The following is a 17,616-nucleotide window of genomic DNA, read 5'->3' on the forward strand; positions in this document are numbered from 1 at the left end:
GAGTGTTGTGTTGATACAGTGTGTTGTTACAGTACATTTACTCCAGCCAACTGTGCATTATTGTTGAATCCTGTGTTATGATGTGTAATAGTAAATAGATTTGCTTGTTGCTAGGATACTATGGGAAATCCTCTAGCTACAGCACAAGGAATTTATTATGTCTCCTGTGTGTATCTGAAAGTTGTACATAAACTTTCATACTTAATGTGCGTTACCAGAGAATACCAGAAAAGCTGTAAGTCCTTGAGTCTGCTACATGAGTATTCTCATGATTAAATTAAAAACTCATAAAATCGCAAAACTATGAAAAACACAAAGAGAAATTTGAAAAAATAAAAAAACCTTTGGTGAATGGTTAATTTATAAAACCATTCTCAAAATTTCGTAGAGTAGCCTAGTTTACTGCACATTCTACTGTTTGTTAGGCTAAGACAGTTTGACTTGGTTTTAAGGTCAAGTAGATATAGTGAAGTAAATATTTCACACTGATAAGAAGGTTTATTACACAAGAGGTCAACAAAATATGAGGATTACAATATACAATAAAGGATACAATATTATTATATTAGCTTTGTTTTATCGGCATGTGTATGCTTTTCAGTTCATGTATGTTTCATTATAATTAAAGAGGTAAGTATTTGATTTAAAAAAACAAAGCTTATTTTCTCTATGGAATAGATATTGTACATTCATTTAGTCCTCACAATCAGTGTAAATATGACAGTTTAAAGGTACACTATGCAGGTTTAGGTATTTTTTGGAAACTGTTTAGTATATGAGTGTGTGTCTGTGTGTTCACATGAGTGTGTATGTTGGTGTCTGTAGACCTCATGTTCAAACAAGTGTGTTTGTGTGTGTGCCTCATGTTCACAGCGGGCTCTGCTGTCCAGGGTTCTTGGCGTCCAGGCCACTGATGATCTGCTGTACCCAGGTCTCGGAGGGCTGCGCGCACACCTGACGCCTCGCAGTCTGAAGTCTAATGAACAGAGATATCAGTGGAGAGGATTACACCAAGCTATGGTTAAGCAGACCATACATAATGACCCAAGCTCTCTACGAACACAGTGCATAACTGACTCCCCTAACTGAATGGATGTTTAACTACCAATGATCTGCCATATATTTCATAGACCACTGCAAAAGTTAGGTTCATATAATTTATTAACCAAGGAAAAAACATTTGAAACCCTGAATTTATGTGTATAATAAGTGTGAAATAATTTGTTGATAGTTTTTCTACAGACAGAAATGGATATCTTTAAATCTAAGTGCTTTTATTAGATGAACACAGCAGTAGGGAAGTCAGAATGATCTGCAGCTTGTAGCTAATAAATTAAAACTCTTGTGTTGTGTTGCCTGTTTAGGGGGCTTGGTAGTAAATTTGGCGAGACACTTTGTCCCGCCGTTCCGCCTCGGTCTATGTGAAAGGGACAGTCGTTCCGCGATTCTGGTACATAAAATCGCGGCGATTTGGCCAGTGTGAAAAGGCCTTGTGTTTGCGCAGGAGAGAGAATCACAGTGCACAGGGGCATCGATTACAGAACTTTAGCCTTGTTAGGGCTGTATAAAGTTGACCAAATTAATATAGGCTGTTGTTAGGCGTAAATAAAGTAGGCTACTTTGTTGTATTGTTTAGCTGACCAATGCACAACCTTGCAATTGCGACATACTGCAACCCTTCCAACGTTGGGGGACGAATGTTGACATTTTCCCGTATTCTGCGTGAGAAACCTGGAAATCTCCCTTATTTTCAAACCTCAATGTTGACAGCTATGTAGTACTAGTGTGAGTGTTGTGTTGATACAGTGTGTTGTTACAGTACATTTATTCCAGCCAACTGCGCATTATTGTTGAATCCTGTGTTATGATGTGTAATAGTAAATAGATTTGCTTGTTGCTAGGATACTATGGGAAATCCTCTAGCTACAGCACAAGGAATTTATTATGTCTCCTGTGTGTATCTGAAATTTGTACATAAACTTTCATACTTAATGTACGTTACCAGAGAATACCAGAAAAGCTGTAAGTCCTTGAGTCTGCTCATGATTAAATGAAAAAATCGCAAAACTATGAAAAACACAAAGAGAAATTTGAAACATGTCAAACAACATCTGGCCCGCATGGGAGTACGACATCGTCGAACTATAACCTCCGTAATTTCCCCCATTCATTCTCTATGGCGAGTCTTAACAGTACACATATTTTGGTGCTGTTTCGCGTTTGCCATCGAAAACAGAATGAAATGTAGGCCTACCTGCAAACAATGTAAGAGGCCTATGCTAACTGCATCAGTGCTCAAAGTATTCTACAAGTTGATCAATAATTGTTAATAACTAACTAACTTCTATTCAAGTCATATTTCTGGGATAATTATTTCTATTTTTTATTCACTCGTTCAAATGTTCATACAAATTCACAACGTTCTCATCAGGTGAGTGAAAGTGGTCGTTTCAGATGATTTTGCCAGCACTCTCATAGTTTGAGAACTTCAAATTATTTGTAGGATATTCCGTGTTCACAACTTGAGCTGTGTATGCAGACACAGAGTTCAGAGTTTACACATTTTGAATAAAATACACTTTTGGGACTCCCTGCTAATACTTTTGGGAATGCTATTTTTTATTAGTATTATTTCATTTGAGCTACATTTTACACTGATATGGCATGATGGCAATATAAACACAGCTAACAATGGTATTAAATTGCAGTAGCCTATGATTAAATGCAATGGAATATTCAACTAAGGTAGACTGCTGTTGTTCACAGGTCTAAGCTATTTATGGTTACTAATATACTCCGAGTCTCTGGCCCTCTCTTAGAGCCAGACATAGTGAGCTCTAAAAAAAAAAAGTTTGGGGACCACTGTATTAGATGAACACAGCAGTAGGGAAGTCAGAATGATCTGCAGCTTGTAGCTAATAAATTAAAACTCATGTGTTGTATTGCCTGTTTAATATGATGATACTCTTCTAACTTAATGACTAACTTAATCTGAAATATGAATAGGTGGTCAGTCAAACAAAGACATGCAGAGATTCCTGAAGCTCTACTTACATCACAGCAGGTTTGGAGCACTGCATGCTGGTGTGGCTGTAGCTTATCACACGTTTCTGAGGCAGTGGGCGAGTTTCAAACTTGAAGCAGCACATCTTGGGGCCATTGGCCATACGCAGTCCTACAAGACAATGCAGGTGTTAGGGTCTCAAAACATCAACAGCACTGTCAGACACATGCATTTACACACACATATTCCCACATACACACATGTTCGCATACTCACTCAGACACACTCACATATACACAAATATGCACACATACTCACACTCATGCACAAATATGGACACATACACAAACATGCACACATACTCACACATACACAAATATGCACACTCACTCACACACATACACAAATACTGTATGCACACATACGCATACACAAATATGCACACATACTCACTCACACACATACACAAACATGCACACATACACAAATGTGCACACATACTCACTCAGACACATACACAAATATTCACACACTCACTCACTCTCTTGCTGACACTGACCTGTTTGAATACTGCAGTTCTGCCTCTTTTCCCATTTCCAGCTCCCCAACCATCTCTCCCTCCTCTATCATTCTCTGTCACATGAATCACTCCTCACATACTCACTCTCCTCTAGTGTTCTTCTCACCCCCCTTGACCCTCTTACCTTCTGTGATCATGATGGCACCCAGCAGCACCAGAGTGGTAAGCAGCAGGAGGCGAGACACGGCCATGTTACTAGAGTGCAGGCAGCAGGAGGACGGCTGGGCAGCTGAGCAGCTAGGCAGCAGGTAGTGATGGGATGTTTTAGCTCAGCTGAGGACCAAGTGACAGACCGATCTGCTGGGGACTGGGTTCCAAACGGCCCTTTATGAGGAGGCTGTCGGGGAGACCCCCGAGCTCTACGTGGGAGACCCCGACAGATGGGGGAGTTTTCATAAAGTCCCACACATGAAATCCCACTTTTAGTCACCGAGAGGATCTTTAAAGGCAGAGGAACTGTGTGCAGTCTGCCCACGTGCAGAGCCTGGGTGGGGGGAGGGGGGTCAGTGTTTCACTTCTCCTTTTGCTTCCCTTCTTGAGGTTGATAAAAGTCAAAGGTCATCACATTAACTCAATCAGTATTGGAGAGAGGGACTTTCCATGACAAATACAATAGATCGAGAGTACAATTGACATTTCATAACCCATGTTGATAGTTAAGTAAGGGACAATGGGCGAACAGGACCCCGCCATTGACCCACTTGTTACACGGCTACTTGCCAAAACTAAAAAAACTCCACACAATATGACTCTTTAGATTTATTATAGTGGATGGAATCCACTATCTTGAAATCTCCTGGCTTCTTATTACAGTGCATGAAAATGCACTGTACTGTTCTTCCTAGGCTGGGATGATCTGCTGGGGATTAAAAATGTTAAAAAGTTTTCCCCCATAGACTTCAATGGCTGTGATGTCATAATGGCCTAAAGCTGCGCTAAAGATCCCAGAGTAGTTCCCGGGCTAATCAGAACACTGACACAGGTGTCACCTGTGAATCATAGACTGTAATAAATAAGCTGTGAATTCAACTGTCTCAGCTTCTAATGCATACAATCTGGTGCTCCCTAAAACTACACATCCTGTTTAAGTGTTTCCCGTGTGTCAAAATAAAAGTCACAGCCATATCTCATGCTTTGCGCATTATCAGTGTTGCCAACTTAGCGACTTTGTCGCCATATTTAGCGAGATTTCAGACCCCCAAGCGACTTTTTTTTGTAAAAAGCGACTAGCGACAAATCTAGCTACTTTTTCTGGCGTTCTTGGAGACTTTTTGAGACTGATGTGATGGCATGTAACGTCCCTTTTTACTCTTCTGAGTGAGCAGTGAGTTTTGCTGTGCTGTGTAAGAGTCTCATGCCTGTTTCGTTTGTGAATTAGCCTACATAGAGTTCGCCCAAAGCGTTGCCCCATGATTATAAAAGTAATGACTGGCCTATATAGTATCAGCCCATGTTATCCACGGAAGTAGATGTTCTATAGCTCTAACAGCTCAGACAACGTTACTGGAAGGTGCAGCAACTTCGGGTGAGACTACAACCAGAGTCAACGAGACGAGAGCAATGACAGGGAAACAGGGACACGCTTTACAGCACCGTTCAACAAAAGAAAGTAGGCTACAACTTCATTCACAAGCAGATAGTTCAAAATCGAGCATACAAGTTAGAAAAACCTAAAGCATTCGTTTAGGCTATGTAGCCTCAATGTTGTCAATGCAGGACAGACTGTGAGGGGAAAAAATTCTGTCTGTCTGTCCGAGTGACATTAACTAAATAAATCCAAAATATAGCCATTGTCGTAAGGTTAAATTGTGTGTAGCCTATGGTGACGTTATAAACAGACTTCAAGATGTGCAAAGCAAATGCAGCAGTTGGGAATAGGTTGAACATGACTGATTTTCAGCCACTTAATGCTCATTCTGGTGTATACTATGACAAGATGTACAGAAGTGTATTACCCTAATATACAAGTATATTAAATTAAATATATTTAAATTAGGCTCTTAAAGTTGCCTATTTGAGTAGGCCTAGGAGAAAAGCAAACAGGTGTAAAAGGGGAATTAAAGGGCCATCACCGTTGTTTTTTTTTTTTTGGGTGGGGGTGGGGGGGGGGGGGGGGGGTCATGACCTTGTGACGTAACTGATATGCAAATTAGTGTGTGACGTCATCTAGCGACATTTAGCGACTTTTGGAGCTGGCTTTAGCTACTTTCCATTTGAAATAGTTGGCAACACTGCGCATTATATCTCCAGAACGGCTTGATGCATATACTTCAAATTTGGTACAAGCGTTTGTATGGATGAGTGAGTTGATGTTGGAGGTCAAAGGTCAAGTCCATGAATACTCTGAGCGCGATATCTCAAGAATGCCTTGACATACATGCCTGAAATTTGGTATGAGTGTTTGTTTGGACTCAAAGATGAGGAGAATTGATGTTGGAGGTCAAATGTCAAGGTCAAAAACACCTTGAGTGTTATATCTCAAGAACGCCTTGACACACAAGGTTTTTTGGTACGAGGGTAAAAATACAATTACACAGACAATCATTCAAACCAGTAAAAAGCTGTAAAGACCTTGTGCTAATTCAACTTCCCATAAAGTGTTTTGTGCAGTTTATAAAGTGCATTTGAAAAAGGCGCATTTAGTAGGTTGCGAGTGTAAGGATCTGTTCCTGTTTTGTTCTCCCGGTGTAGTGTTTTTGTATTCCATTGTGTCTCCTTTGTTTACCTCCTGTGCCATGTGCTCCTGTGTTTATTTCCTGTCCCTGTGTTTTAGTTCCTGTCAGCCATGTGCTCCTTTGTTTGTCTTGAACAGGTATGATAATGGATCAGATTCCAAAAATAATTCAGTGTAAATGCATGGATTCCAGTTGCTGCTACTGGAAGAAACTGGAATCCATGCATTTCCACTGAATTATTTTTGGAATCTGATCCCTTATCATACCTGTTAATTCTTACTCGTTGCTCGACTTATCGTGACTAAATTCAAGATGGCTGCAAACGCTAAACTTCATGAAGATACTGTCTGTATAAATCGTCTTGTAAGTAAACTACCAGTGCTTTTTCAAAGTTTTCGATGTCTCGTTTTAAATGTCAGGGCCCTCGGAAGTCTACCAATGAAGTGTGGAGATACATTGAGCCTCGTAAATGGGTGTAAAACAGTGATTTATTTGCATGGCTAGCCCGATGCCGAAGCACCACTATTGAAAAAGCTGTTGGTAGCATCGGCTAACTAGCGCCAAATTTTGGAGTGCAGGGGACAAGCCGAGATGGGCTATGAGACATACGTTCACACTCGGTATCATGTTTCAATACACTTTAGGTCAATATCACACCGGAATTCTCCTTTAAACCTCGCTTGAATAAACGAGGCCAAGATGCCGCTAACTTGAGTTAATGGAACGGCTTCAGCCCCAAGTCAAAGTCTACGCTAGTTCAAGCCAGGCTATTTCTGTTAAGCGCCGCCTTCATTAGCGAGGTTGATGGAATACCCTCCTGGGGTCCGTTGCACAAAAGCAGAATTAAGACATCTGGGATAAGTTACTGAGCTGCGCTCAATGAATCCAAAACAAGAGCGTACAGGCTTAATTGGTTGCACAACGAGCAAGCCAGGATGAGCAGACACGGATTCACCAAGCCAGGTGAAACCTATCCTGGATAAGTGCACGCTCACGGCTCCCTCAAATAGACCCCGCCACCGATCACAGATTCACTGATTCACCATGGCAACTAGAGGGGCTTCATTGCTTCTTTTACGGTGTGAAGTAGGTAGCGATAGCCTTTTCACCACAGCAACACCTCTGTTTAGGAGAATATTGCAACTAGTGCCGCGACCACCACGCGCAAAATGGTTAGGCACTCCCGTGACGTCACATTGTCGCATGACAGGTCGGGAATGGCGAGTATGTAAAAGTTAATTAATGATCACAAACGTTTAAATAATGACAGTGGGTCTAGGTATATGTGATAACAATGTGTAGTGGGCAGTGGAATAACTGTTGGTTTCCGTTTGTGGTGACTGCTGACTGAGATAAGGGATGAGATTAAATAGATCCTGGAACTTAGCCTGGTCTGGAGCAGGTTAGCTCCACAGAATAAATCGCCATGGTGATTTATACCATAACATATCCTGCTGCCCCTATCCCGCTTTTGTGCAACTGGATCACAGATAAATTGAGCCAGGATAACCAAGATAGCCCGGCTTAATCCCTTATCCTAGTTTTGTGCAATAGGCCCCTGGACACTGAAATTGGTCTATCCTGTTATTTGTTTAGCAAAAATCCACAGCTCCCGGTTCTTCTGGTCCAATCAGAGCAGGGCTGTGTGAGATCTGACTGTCAATAACAGTCTGATGCAGTCTGGTGCGCACAAGCACAAACTTGATGAGAGGGTGCTCGGTGGTAGTGGGGGAGGGGCATGAGAGTTGTAAACATTCAAAATTTTGGTTAAGTCCCCTCAATCTCTCAGACTTGCCAACTGCAGCTTTAAATCCCTGTGTATATAAACCCCTAGTTTCGCTATGTTCCTTCTGTGTCTGTGGTATTGTTCCTGTGCTGCACTCTGTCAGTAAAGTCGGTGAGAATACTCTGTGTGTTGTCCTGCAAGGGGTCAAGTAAAGAAGCAGCCTGTGACAGTGAGGTGTCTGAGCATTAAGGAGCCTAATAGTGGCAGGGTAAGTACTGTTGCAGAAGCAGGATGTTTTGCCCCTGAGACTTTGAACTATTTTACCAGAGGGCAGTAGTTACAAGAGGGACCTGGCAGGGTGGGAGGGGTCGTCTAACACTTTCTGTGCTACAGTATATAGCTGCTCCGCATGGTGTAGATAGAAGCTACAGGTGGGATGGCATGTCCTATAATTTTGAATAAGGTATGCAGTGCACCACCTTCTCCAACTGCTTCCTCTCTGAAGAGGTGGAGTTACCATATTGATGGAAAAGCCTAGCGCACTTTCCACTGTGGCTCTGTGAAATTGGAGCATTGCATCCCTAGTTACACCAAACTTCCTGAGCTAGCGCAGAAAGTGAAGCATCTGGTGCTTTGCTTATAATGAGGTTGGTGTTGACCTCCCACTTCAGGGACTGACATATGGTGGTGCCAAGGAATTTAAAACTGGACACTCTCTTTACTGCCTGGTCATGAATGATCAGAGGGGAGTGAACTGACCTGTTTTCCCTAAAATCTATGATCAGTTCTTTTGTTTTGTTAATTTAAAAATATTCCTCTTAAACCATACCTCTAAGGATGCCACTTCAGATCTGTAGTTTGACTCACAACTGTTTCTAATCAGCCCTACTGCTGTTGTGTCATCAGCATATTTGAAGATTTTAACATTGTCAGAATAGGACACAGTCATTGGTGTAGAGAGAATAGAGCAGAGGAGAGAGGTCACACCCCTGTGGGGCCCCAGTGAATTGGAGAACAGGTTGCCCATTTTAACCACCTGTTTCTTGTCTGATAAAAAGTTTAAGATCCAGTAACAGAGGGATTGATTGATTCCCATCAGCTGGAGTTAAAAAATGTAGTGGGTACAATAGTATTAAAAACAGGATGCTGTGGAGGCATAGAGATATAGCATCCTTTGCAGACCTGTTAGCATGGTAGGAAAATTGATAGAAACATTCTCTGAACACAGCTAATCAACCGTCTGCTTTTAGCCTAGAAATCTAGACGCACCCTAGCGACAGCAAAGGTAATTTTAATGTAATTTGCTGCCCGGGCTAGTCTAGCAACTCTCTGTTGGCTTGCGAGCTGGGAAAATTAAACTTCGATAGGGCCAATTACATTGTGTATAGAGATGTTAGGTGGGCTTAGCATAATCATTGATGGCAGAGTTGCGACGGTTCGGCGTGAATTCCCTGCTACTTGAAAACAAAGAAGATGGATGTAGCTGCTGGCGAACAGCGCTTTTTTTAAGTTGGCAAAAGTTTGATCAACTAGCGAACTAGCTCCACTGGTGGGAAAACGCATGGGACTCATGAGTTGTAGCGGTTTCCTATTGCGTGCAGAGGGAATTTGAAAGACAACCGTTTATCCCGCCCCTCAGACTGAGCACTGCGAATGATGAGTCCCCAGACCCTACTGTACATCTTGATGTGGGTCTGGCTCGTCAGGCTACCAGACAACATTACACAGATAATAATTATTACAAATAAGCAGTGAGTTAAGCAAATTTGTCTTGATAAGAGCCTGATCATACAGTATGACAGGCTGGCCATTAAATTACGTCAAAATGTTCTTACTGAGAAAACGCTAGGTAAGTTTCAAACACTATAAAAACAATACTCATTACATTTTTGCAGTGCATATTAGCCAGAATCCTGTGTCCTGGTCCAATAGTATATGTAAGTATATATACTCTTTTGATCCCGTGACGGAAATTTGGTCTCTGCATTTATCCCAATCCGTGAATTAGTGAAACACACTCAGCACACAGTAAGGTGAAGCACACACTAATCCCGACGCAGTGAGCTGCCTGCTACAACAGCAGTGAGGGGTTAGGTGCCTTGCTCAAGGGCACTTCAGCCGTTTCTACTGGTCGGGGTTCGAACCGGCAACCCTCCGGTTACAAGGCCGAAGCACTAACTAGTAGGCCACGGCTGCCCATACAATATCTGATTGTGATTGTGTTGTGTTGTATTCACATATCAACTGCGTGATTGTATTGTGTTGTATTGACATATCAACATATCAACATTTGATCAATGTGTCACACTGATGAGAGCTTGTGTTATTGGTCATGCTGTATTAGATCCTCATTTTCACAATGAATGTGACCTAAAATTAGCATAGCGGAGGTATGTGGGGACAGTAGGTAGTTTCACATCATATTGCTCTTGCTTCTGTGCGGTAGATAGTAGAACTCTTAACACTGGTGGTTGGTGTTTTGGCTGTGGGATTATGAAATTTGTTACATTTAAGAATAATTTCTTTTGGTTGGTGGTGTGTGTGTGTTTTGGGGGGGGGGGAGGGTCATCATCACATGATGATGACACTGTATCCTGAATGCATTAATTCTTGTTTTTCAAATGTGGGCAAATGATATGTCAAGTCAAGTCAACTTCATTTATATAGCGCATTTCATACACAGAGGTCATTCAATGTGCTTTACATAAACACAAGTAAACAGGAATAGCTAATAAAAGCATAGAAGGACAATGGTCAAAGAAAGGTTTATAAAACATAAAACACACTAGGTAATATTTCATAAAAGCATTAAAGGGAAATAGTTTAGTTAAAAGTGTTTTAAAAAAGTAATAATTAAAACACATAAAAACAACATAGAATGATTATACTAGTCAGTTAGCAGAAAGCATCTGAGAAAAATTTGGTCTTAGAGGGGAAATCCGGTGTAAAATGGATTTTGGATAAGCTTAGCATGATAATGAGTTCAAACGTTCATTGGGGAGCAAAAAAACGCTACTTTTCAGGCTACTTTGAGCCTCGTAGCATTTAGGAAGCATCGGCTAAAAACAGGTTAGTTTAGAATGCATCGGATTAGCGTTTTTTTGCTCCCCAACAAACGTTCGAACTTGTATAAGTATATATACTCTTTTGATCCCGTGAGGGAAATTTGGTCTCTGCATTCATCCCAATCCGTGAATTAGTGAAACACACTCAGCACACGGTGAGGTGAAGCCGGCGCAGTGAGCTGCCTGCAACAACAGCGGCGCTCAGAGAGCAGTGAGGGGTTAGGTGCCTTGCTCAAGGGCACTTCAGCTGTGCCTACTGGTCGGGGTTCGAACCGGCAACCCTCCGGTTACAAGTCCGAAGCGCTAACCAGTAGGCCACGGCTGCCTAATTGTTATCATGCTAAACATATCCAAAATCCATTTTACACCGGATTTCCCCTTTAAGTCTAGTGGCCCCAAGATCAACCCCTGGGTAACACCACAGCTCAAGGACGTTGGCGTTGAGGTACAGTTGCCGATGGCAACAAACTCCTTTCTTGTAGATATGATTTGACCCAATTGATGACTATACCTGAAAGTCCAGTGCTCTAGTCTGTGCAGTAATATGTTGTGATCAACAGTGTCAAAGGCTGCACTGCGGTCCAATAACACTAGGACTGATGTTTTGCCTGCATCTGTATTGAGGCGTATATAATTTAAAACCTTAATAAGAGCTGTTCAGTGCTGTGATTTGCCTGAAAACCTGACTGACTGCAAAATACCCATTTGGTGTTAGGAAGATGGTTAGTTGATTAAAGACTGTCTTTTCAATAATTTTGCCAATAAAAGGTAGATTGGATATGGGCCTGTAGTTGTTTAGCATGGTGGCATCCACGTTATTCTTCTTGAGAAGAGGCTTTACAACAGCTGTTTTCAGGGACTTAGGAAATGTGCCAGGCAGTGATGATACATTTACAATGTGAAGCACGTATGCTGCTATGAGGTGAAGAACAGATTTTAAAGAACTGAGAGTGTTTAAGCCACAAGACTTTCATAGTCTATCATACTAAACTCTGACATCAAGTTAAGTTTCCCTTCCCTTGAAGCTGGAAGTTCCAGATGTTGAGTTAGTACAGTCTGATTTGATAACTTTTGCCTTTGAAAAAAGATTCAAACTCATTGTATTTATTACTTGAAAGAAGTTCAGGTGCTAATGGGGGGGGGGGGAGACTATACCAGAGTTGAAAATAGGACACAAGAGTTGTTTGTACTTCTACTAATGATATTTGAGAAGACTTTCTTGCTTTGCATATTTCAGAATTATACATGCGGGACATGTCTTTATGGATGTCATAGTGGATCTGAAGTTAGAATTTGCACCATTTTCTTCCTACAGTCTCTTTTTTTAGGATTTTAACCACTGGATTTTGTTTCCATTGTGCTTTCTGTTTGTCCTTAACTGTCTTGAATTTAATGGAGCAATATCATCCATAATATTTTTGAATTAAAATGATCCAGTAGAACATCTATACATAGGTAACATAATAGTAGATCATCTACACATAGGTAACACTTGATATTATAGGGTCCTTATTACAGTGTATCTAAACCATGAAGTAGATTGTACACAATGTAATCATCCTCAATCACATGTTCTCTATCATCTTTCTCTACATTAAGGATTCATTTGATATTTGCCTCTAATCCTAATTATAGCCTAATATATTAAAACACTAAGATAACCTTTCAGTCAAAATAGCTAAACATGGTTCATTTTAACTGTAAGTGTTGGGGAAGAAGCACTACATCTTTCAACCAGACCTTTGTGAACCTTTGCTTTAAACCAATCAGAGGCTAAGGCCAACTCTATTATTCAGTCAACTTCTGCTATGTCAGCAAAAATCCCAAAATGACTCACAGATTATTTACATGTGCTAAGGGGTTGTGTCATTTATTCACTCACACCTGTTAATCATGACACATGAGTCTCTCTAAGGTTTCTCTGGAAGACTGATCAAGGGAAACAGTTAGGCTTCAACATCTGTTTAAAAATGTCTAAACTTTCCAGTCGGTTAAATCCCTCTGTGTCAGAGTGCAAACACACAGACATACACACACACACACACACACACACACAAAGATGAGCTATGCTATACCACACAGAGCATAAGGTCAAATAAATGACAAAGAGGCTGTAGAAAAAGGGAAGTTGTATTGTTTTTATTTTGTAAGGCAGAATAAAAGAAGCCGTTCATCCCGTTTGCAGAGAGAGGTCTCTGCCACACTCACTGGGAAACTCCATGAGCTCACACTGCTCACGCCATGAACTTTCATTAGATTGCTTTCTTCAAAGTAAACAAAACATGGAAAAGAATTAAACAAGGAATGCCAAAACACCAATTATAAAGACATATTTCCTCAAACAATAAAACAATAGACAAAATATGAAAAGGCGCCGAAACGTGTCAAAATGATAAAAAGGTAGTGTGACAGAGTTAAGGGAAAGGTTCTGCAGAGAAGCGTAGTTGTTTACACACCACATGCACCTCAACAGCAGCGTCGCCCCTGGTGACCTTTGACCTTGCCGTCCCTGTCAGTGTCAGAATGTCAGGGGTTCCGCTCTAGTCTAGTTAACTACAGCATACAGCCAAGCAAAGCCTTGTAGGACATGAATTTGACTCAGATTTTTTTTACCTTTAAAAAGCACAAAGATAATGTCTACTAATAATATTAAGAATGACAATAATTATAATAGCAGTAATATAATAATACATATTTTTAGAAACAAGTTGGGTGAGTATAAAAAGCATTCAGCTGGCAGGTCAATTGACAGCTCTGATGAAGAGCATCAGATACTTCAGGCATCATCAGTGACCCAGAGCAAACACGTGTGTGTGTGTGTGTGAGTGTGAGAGAGAGAGAGAGTGTGTGTGTGTGCGCGCGTGTGTAAACATTGTCATCCAGCTGTCATTCAGAATTCAGCAGTAGACATTGAATAAAAACTACAACAGTGTGGTGCCAGGCCGAATGAGCTGCAGACTGATCTTTGATTGGCTACCGCAGCCCTGTGACCAGTCCTCTCCACCATGGGCTGAGCAGGATTTGCACGAGTCGTGTGTATGTGTGTATATTTCTGTGTGCATCATTTTTAATGTATTTATGTATCTATGCATGCATGTGTATTTATGTAGTTTGTATGGGTATATGCATATGGGGTTGTATCTGTGTGCATATGTGTATGAAGGGGTACCTGTGTGTTGGGGTGTATCAGTGTGTGTGTGTGTGTAGGGGGGGGGGGGGGGGTGCAGTATGAGCGGAAGTGTAATTTCAGACTGGCATTTGACATGCAGGCACAGTTTCCATGGCAGAATCGTTTTTGGGTGGGGGTGACATGCGTATGGCCTGTGATGGCCAGATGTGTGGGCTTTTGACTCAGGATTAACCCAGGTGATGACCAGAGGGCTGGGTCTCAGGATTAACCCAGGTGATGACCAGAGGGCTGGGTCTCAGGATTAACCCAGGTGATTGCCAGAGGGCTTGGTCTCAGGATTAACCCAGGTGATGACCAGAGGGCTGGGTCTGGCGTGGGACTGGGGCTCACCCAGGTGTGTCTGGCGTGCCCTTCCTCCTCCAGCGCTCGGCCTCCTGGCTCACAGGGTTCTCACCCCCTCAGTCCTGCAGAAAAGCACAGCGCTGGGAGTGGGCACGGCAAACTCCACTGAAAGGACGCTGAGAGAGAAATCCAAGGTCTCTTTTAGGAAATACGTAGAAAAAAGACACTTTAGTTAGCTCCTTTGGATGAAGCTGGGGTCGACGGAGGAGGCTGCCTCTCCTTCCATTAGGTTGAGAGATGGCCGTCATGCCAAGAGCATGTATCAAGCAAGACCCCCCCCCCCCCCCCAACACACACACACTCCATAACCATGACAACACAGAGAGGTGTCATGACAACACAGAACTCCACCCCTTACGGCCCACACCCATTTCTCTCTATGCCCACACCCATTTATTACATATCTGAACGGCATTAACACACAAACCTGACATACAATTCAATAAAGTACAGGAAATCATTCAGCCATTTTTATAAACTATTACTATTTTGTTATAAATCCATATAGATATGAGATCCAAAAAGATCACATGTTCAGTAAGGACAAAAGAGAGTATCTGTGTCTTTAGTCTCTGTGAGGATACACTCACAAGGCAGTGTGTGTGTGTGTGTGTGTGTGGTGTGTGGTTGGGTGGGTGGGTTCTGATGGTGTGGTTATCTTAGAGTCGTCAGTCAACTAGCAGGCTTCCCACAGCCATGGGAATCATGGAGAAATCATGATATTAAAATCCCATTTATAAGACCTGGGCAAACACGTAAAATTCATAAAATACACTGAAGGTTTTGGAAAAGTCATGAGATTTGATTTTTGTTGGTGTAAACTATCCCATTTAACAGAAAAGGTTGTTTAATTGCACCCGTCCTCTGGAGTAGAGTACACAACCTTTTGCACCTGTTCATTAAAGGGCCAAATGGTTTGAATTGCTGTCAGTGAACCTGTAGGGGAACCTGCAATGAGGAGCACCATGGGCCGTAGGCTAGGTGCTCACTCTGTCCTCTGTGGTGTCAAAGGACGTGTGTGTGTCTGTCTGTCTCTGTGTGTGTCTGTGTGTGTGTGTTTGTCTGTTCCTACGGCTCTTCTTCGCCGGTGGCCACGGCCAGTCTGATGGCCACAGACAGGTGGTCAGTGAGGCCAGCCAGCTGTGTGATGAAGCTGAACTCCTCAATGTCCTGCAGGGGGCGACAAAATCACACATCACATGGAGGTCAGGAAGTACAGATTGTCAGATTACAGATCATGATAAAATATTCTAAGAACAATATATATTCTGGATGAACTGACAGTGGTCAATGAAAAAGTGGATTCCACCAGTTGTCAAGGAGTATTTCGGTATTTCATTTTCATGATCAAAAAAGCTTCAGTCGCACAGTGACTCAAATGCAATAAGCCACCTTGGGTTAGTATATCCAAGACCAATCCACAACACAGGCCGTGAAAAAGCCTACCTTAAACAGGTAGAAGACAAGGCACAGTGTTTAACACTAAACGTCAGCAATACCTTGGCATAGACATTACTGAGGACCTCGTGTGGAATGTTTAACACCCAAAACACACTCAAGAACACTCTACTTCCACTATCAGCAGCAGAAATAATCCTACATCTTAAAGACCTTCCACTCCTCAGATCTCTGGTCAGGAGAATAAGGTTATTTTCTGCATTCATTTCATCTTTTGTTTCCAACTCAATTCCCTTCAAAAGTGTATCCGTATTGCACACTAGACAATCCTGAGGGACAGTCATATTCACAGCTCCACTGGTTTTAAAGAGAGTGGAAAGAGTAACTTCATAATAAATACCCATTTACTTACTAATAATAAGCCATTTCCTTTTACTTTAGCTGCACACACTGTCATCCTAATCAAGAGGCGTTTTTATTTTTCAACTATTCCCTCATTTGAAAAGATAGACAAATAATAAAAATCAATCCAATAGATGACCGACAGGGGGCAGTGCTAGTCCATCCTGAGCCAGTCAGGTGTTCCTCTCTGTAGATCTCCTGTGTCTCTTACCGGGCCTCATCGTTCTGTAAGTACCTCTTAGTCACGGGTTACAATGAGGATTTGATGTTTTAATCAGCGAGCACAAGTCCGTCCTCTGGGTTTGGTGTTATAATCAGGGAGTACAAGCCTGTCCAATGAGGGTTTGGTGTTTTACTCAGCGAGTACAAGCCTGTCCTCTGGGTTTGGTGTTTTAATCAGCGAGTACAAGCCTGTCCTCTGGGTTTGGTGTTTTAATCAGCGAGTACAAGCCTGTCCTCTGGGTTTGGTGTTTTAATCAGCGAGTACAAAGCCTGTCCTCTGGGTTTGGTGTTTTAATCAGCGAGTACAAGCCTGTCCAATGAGGGTTTGGTGTTATAATTAACGCGTACAAGCCTGTCCAATGAGGGTTTGGTGTTATAATCAACGCGTACAAGCCTGTCCAATGAGGGTTTGGTGTTTTAATCAGCGAGTACAAGCCTGTCCAATGAGGGTTTGGTGTTTTAATCAGCGAGTACAAGCCTGTCCAATGAGGGTTTGGTGTTTTAATCAGCGAGTACAAGCCTGTCCTCTGGCCTCCAGGCTCCTGGATCAGACTCATTTGAGACTCTGCCCTCTGCAGAGGGTCAGTCTCAGTTCCTTCTCTATGTAGTTGATGTTAACTGTGAGCGCATGCTTCTTTTCTGAGACCCTCTCTGTTTTACTGCTCCCTATGCCTCTACGTAGGTACCAAAGCACTTTCACCTTCATCCTCCCATTATGCTTTGCAACAGACCTTTATGGGGGAGTACATACCACTTTCCATTCAGGCTGTAAGCCATCTTCGCGGTACAGGATGTAATCGATCCTCCTGCCGTTGCCTTTGAGTGGTATTTTCCGGCCTTTCTGACTGTGGCACTGGTTTTTGCTCTTGGGATAGACTAAGTACTCTTTCCTCGCCTCCTCATTCTCCATCACCCTGCGTTCAGGTCAGAAACAATCACACCGTTTTCACAATGCACTGTCAAGTTTTCTTTTTTACATTTTGTAATGGCACTGGTCAAGATGAAAACACAA

At 42.1% G+C, this 17,616-nt stretch overlaps 2 protein-coding genes across 5 annotated transcripts in view; both read right to left on the reverse strand.

Moving 5' to 3' along the window:
- Nucleotides 1–478: 478 nt before the first annotated feature.
- LOC121724210 (C-C motif chemokine 3-like 1) lies at nucleotides 479–4,004 on the reverse strand. Its single transcript, XM_042110606.1, has 3 exons — nucleotides 3,709–4,004; nucleotides 3,055–3,175; nucleotides 479–976 (listed from the first exon to the last, which is right to left on the reverse strand). The coding sequence occupies exons 1-3, from the start codon at nucleotides 3,773–3,775 to the stop codon at nucleotides 868–870; spliced, it is 297 nt and encodes a 98-aa protein (XP_041966540.1). The 5' UTR covers nucleotides 3,776–4,004; the 3' UTR covers nucleotides 479–867.
- A 9,170-nt stretch (nucleotides 4,005–13,174) lies between these two features.
- The window catches only part of smpd3 (sphingomyelin phosphodiesterase 3), a 46,935-nt gene continuing 42,493 nt past the window's right edge, over nucleotides 13,175–17,616 (reverse strand). For all 4 annotated transcript variants that reach the window (XM_042111131.1, XM_042111130.1, XM_042111134.1 and 1 more), the window contains 2 exons: nucleotides 17,356–17,518; nucleotides 13,175–15,752 (listed from right to left, as the gene is read on the reverse strand). In XM_042111131.1, the coding sequence (XP_041967065.1) occupies nucleotides 15,651–15,752; nucleotides 17,356–17,518 (265 nt within the window). In that variant the 3' untranslated portion in view covers nucleotides 13,175–15,650. The remainder of the gene's footprint in view (nucleotides 15,753–17,355; nucleotides 17,519–17,616) is intronic.

This window comes from Alosa sapidissima, chromosome 11 (assembly GCF_018492685.1).
Source record: "Alosa sapidissima isolate fAloSap1 chromosome 11, fAloSap1.pri, whole genome shotgun sequence".
In the NCBI taxonomy this organism is placed as follows: Eukaryota; Metazoa; Chordata; class Actinopteri; order Clupeiformes; family Clupeidae; genus Alosa; species Alosa sapidissima.

Coding starts and splice junctions, on each gene's coding strand:
- LOC121724210 (XM_042110606.1), bottom strand. CDS start 3,775: ATGGCCGTGTCTCGCCTCCTGCTGCTTACCACTCTGGTGCTGCTGGGT. Junction 3,176..3,708: donor TGCCATCATGATCACAGAAG/GTAAGAGGGTCA, acceptor ATTGTCTTGTAG/GACTGCGTATGGCCAATGGC. Junction 977..3,054: donor TGCTCCAAACCTGCTGTGAT/GTAAGTAGAGCT, acceptor TCTGTTCATTAG/ACTTCAGACTGCGAGGCGTC.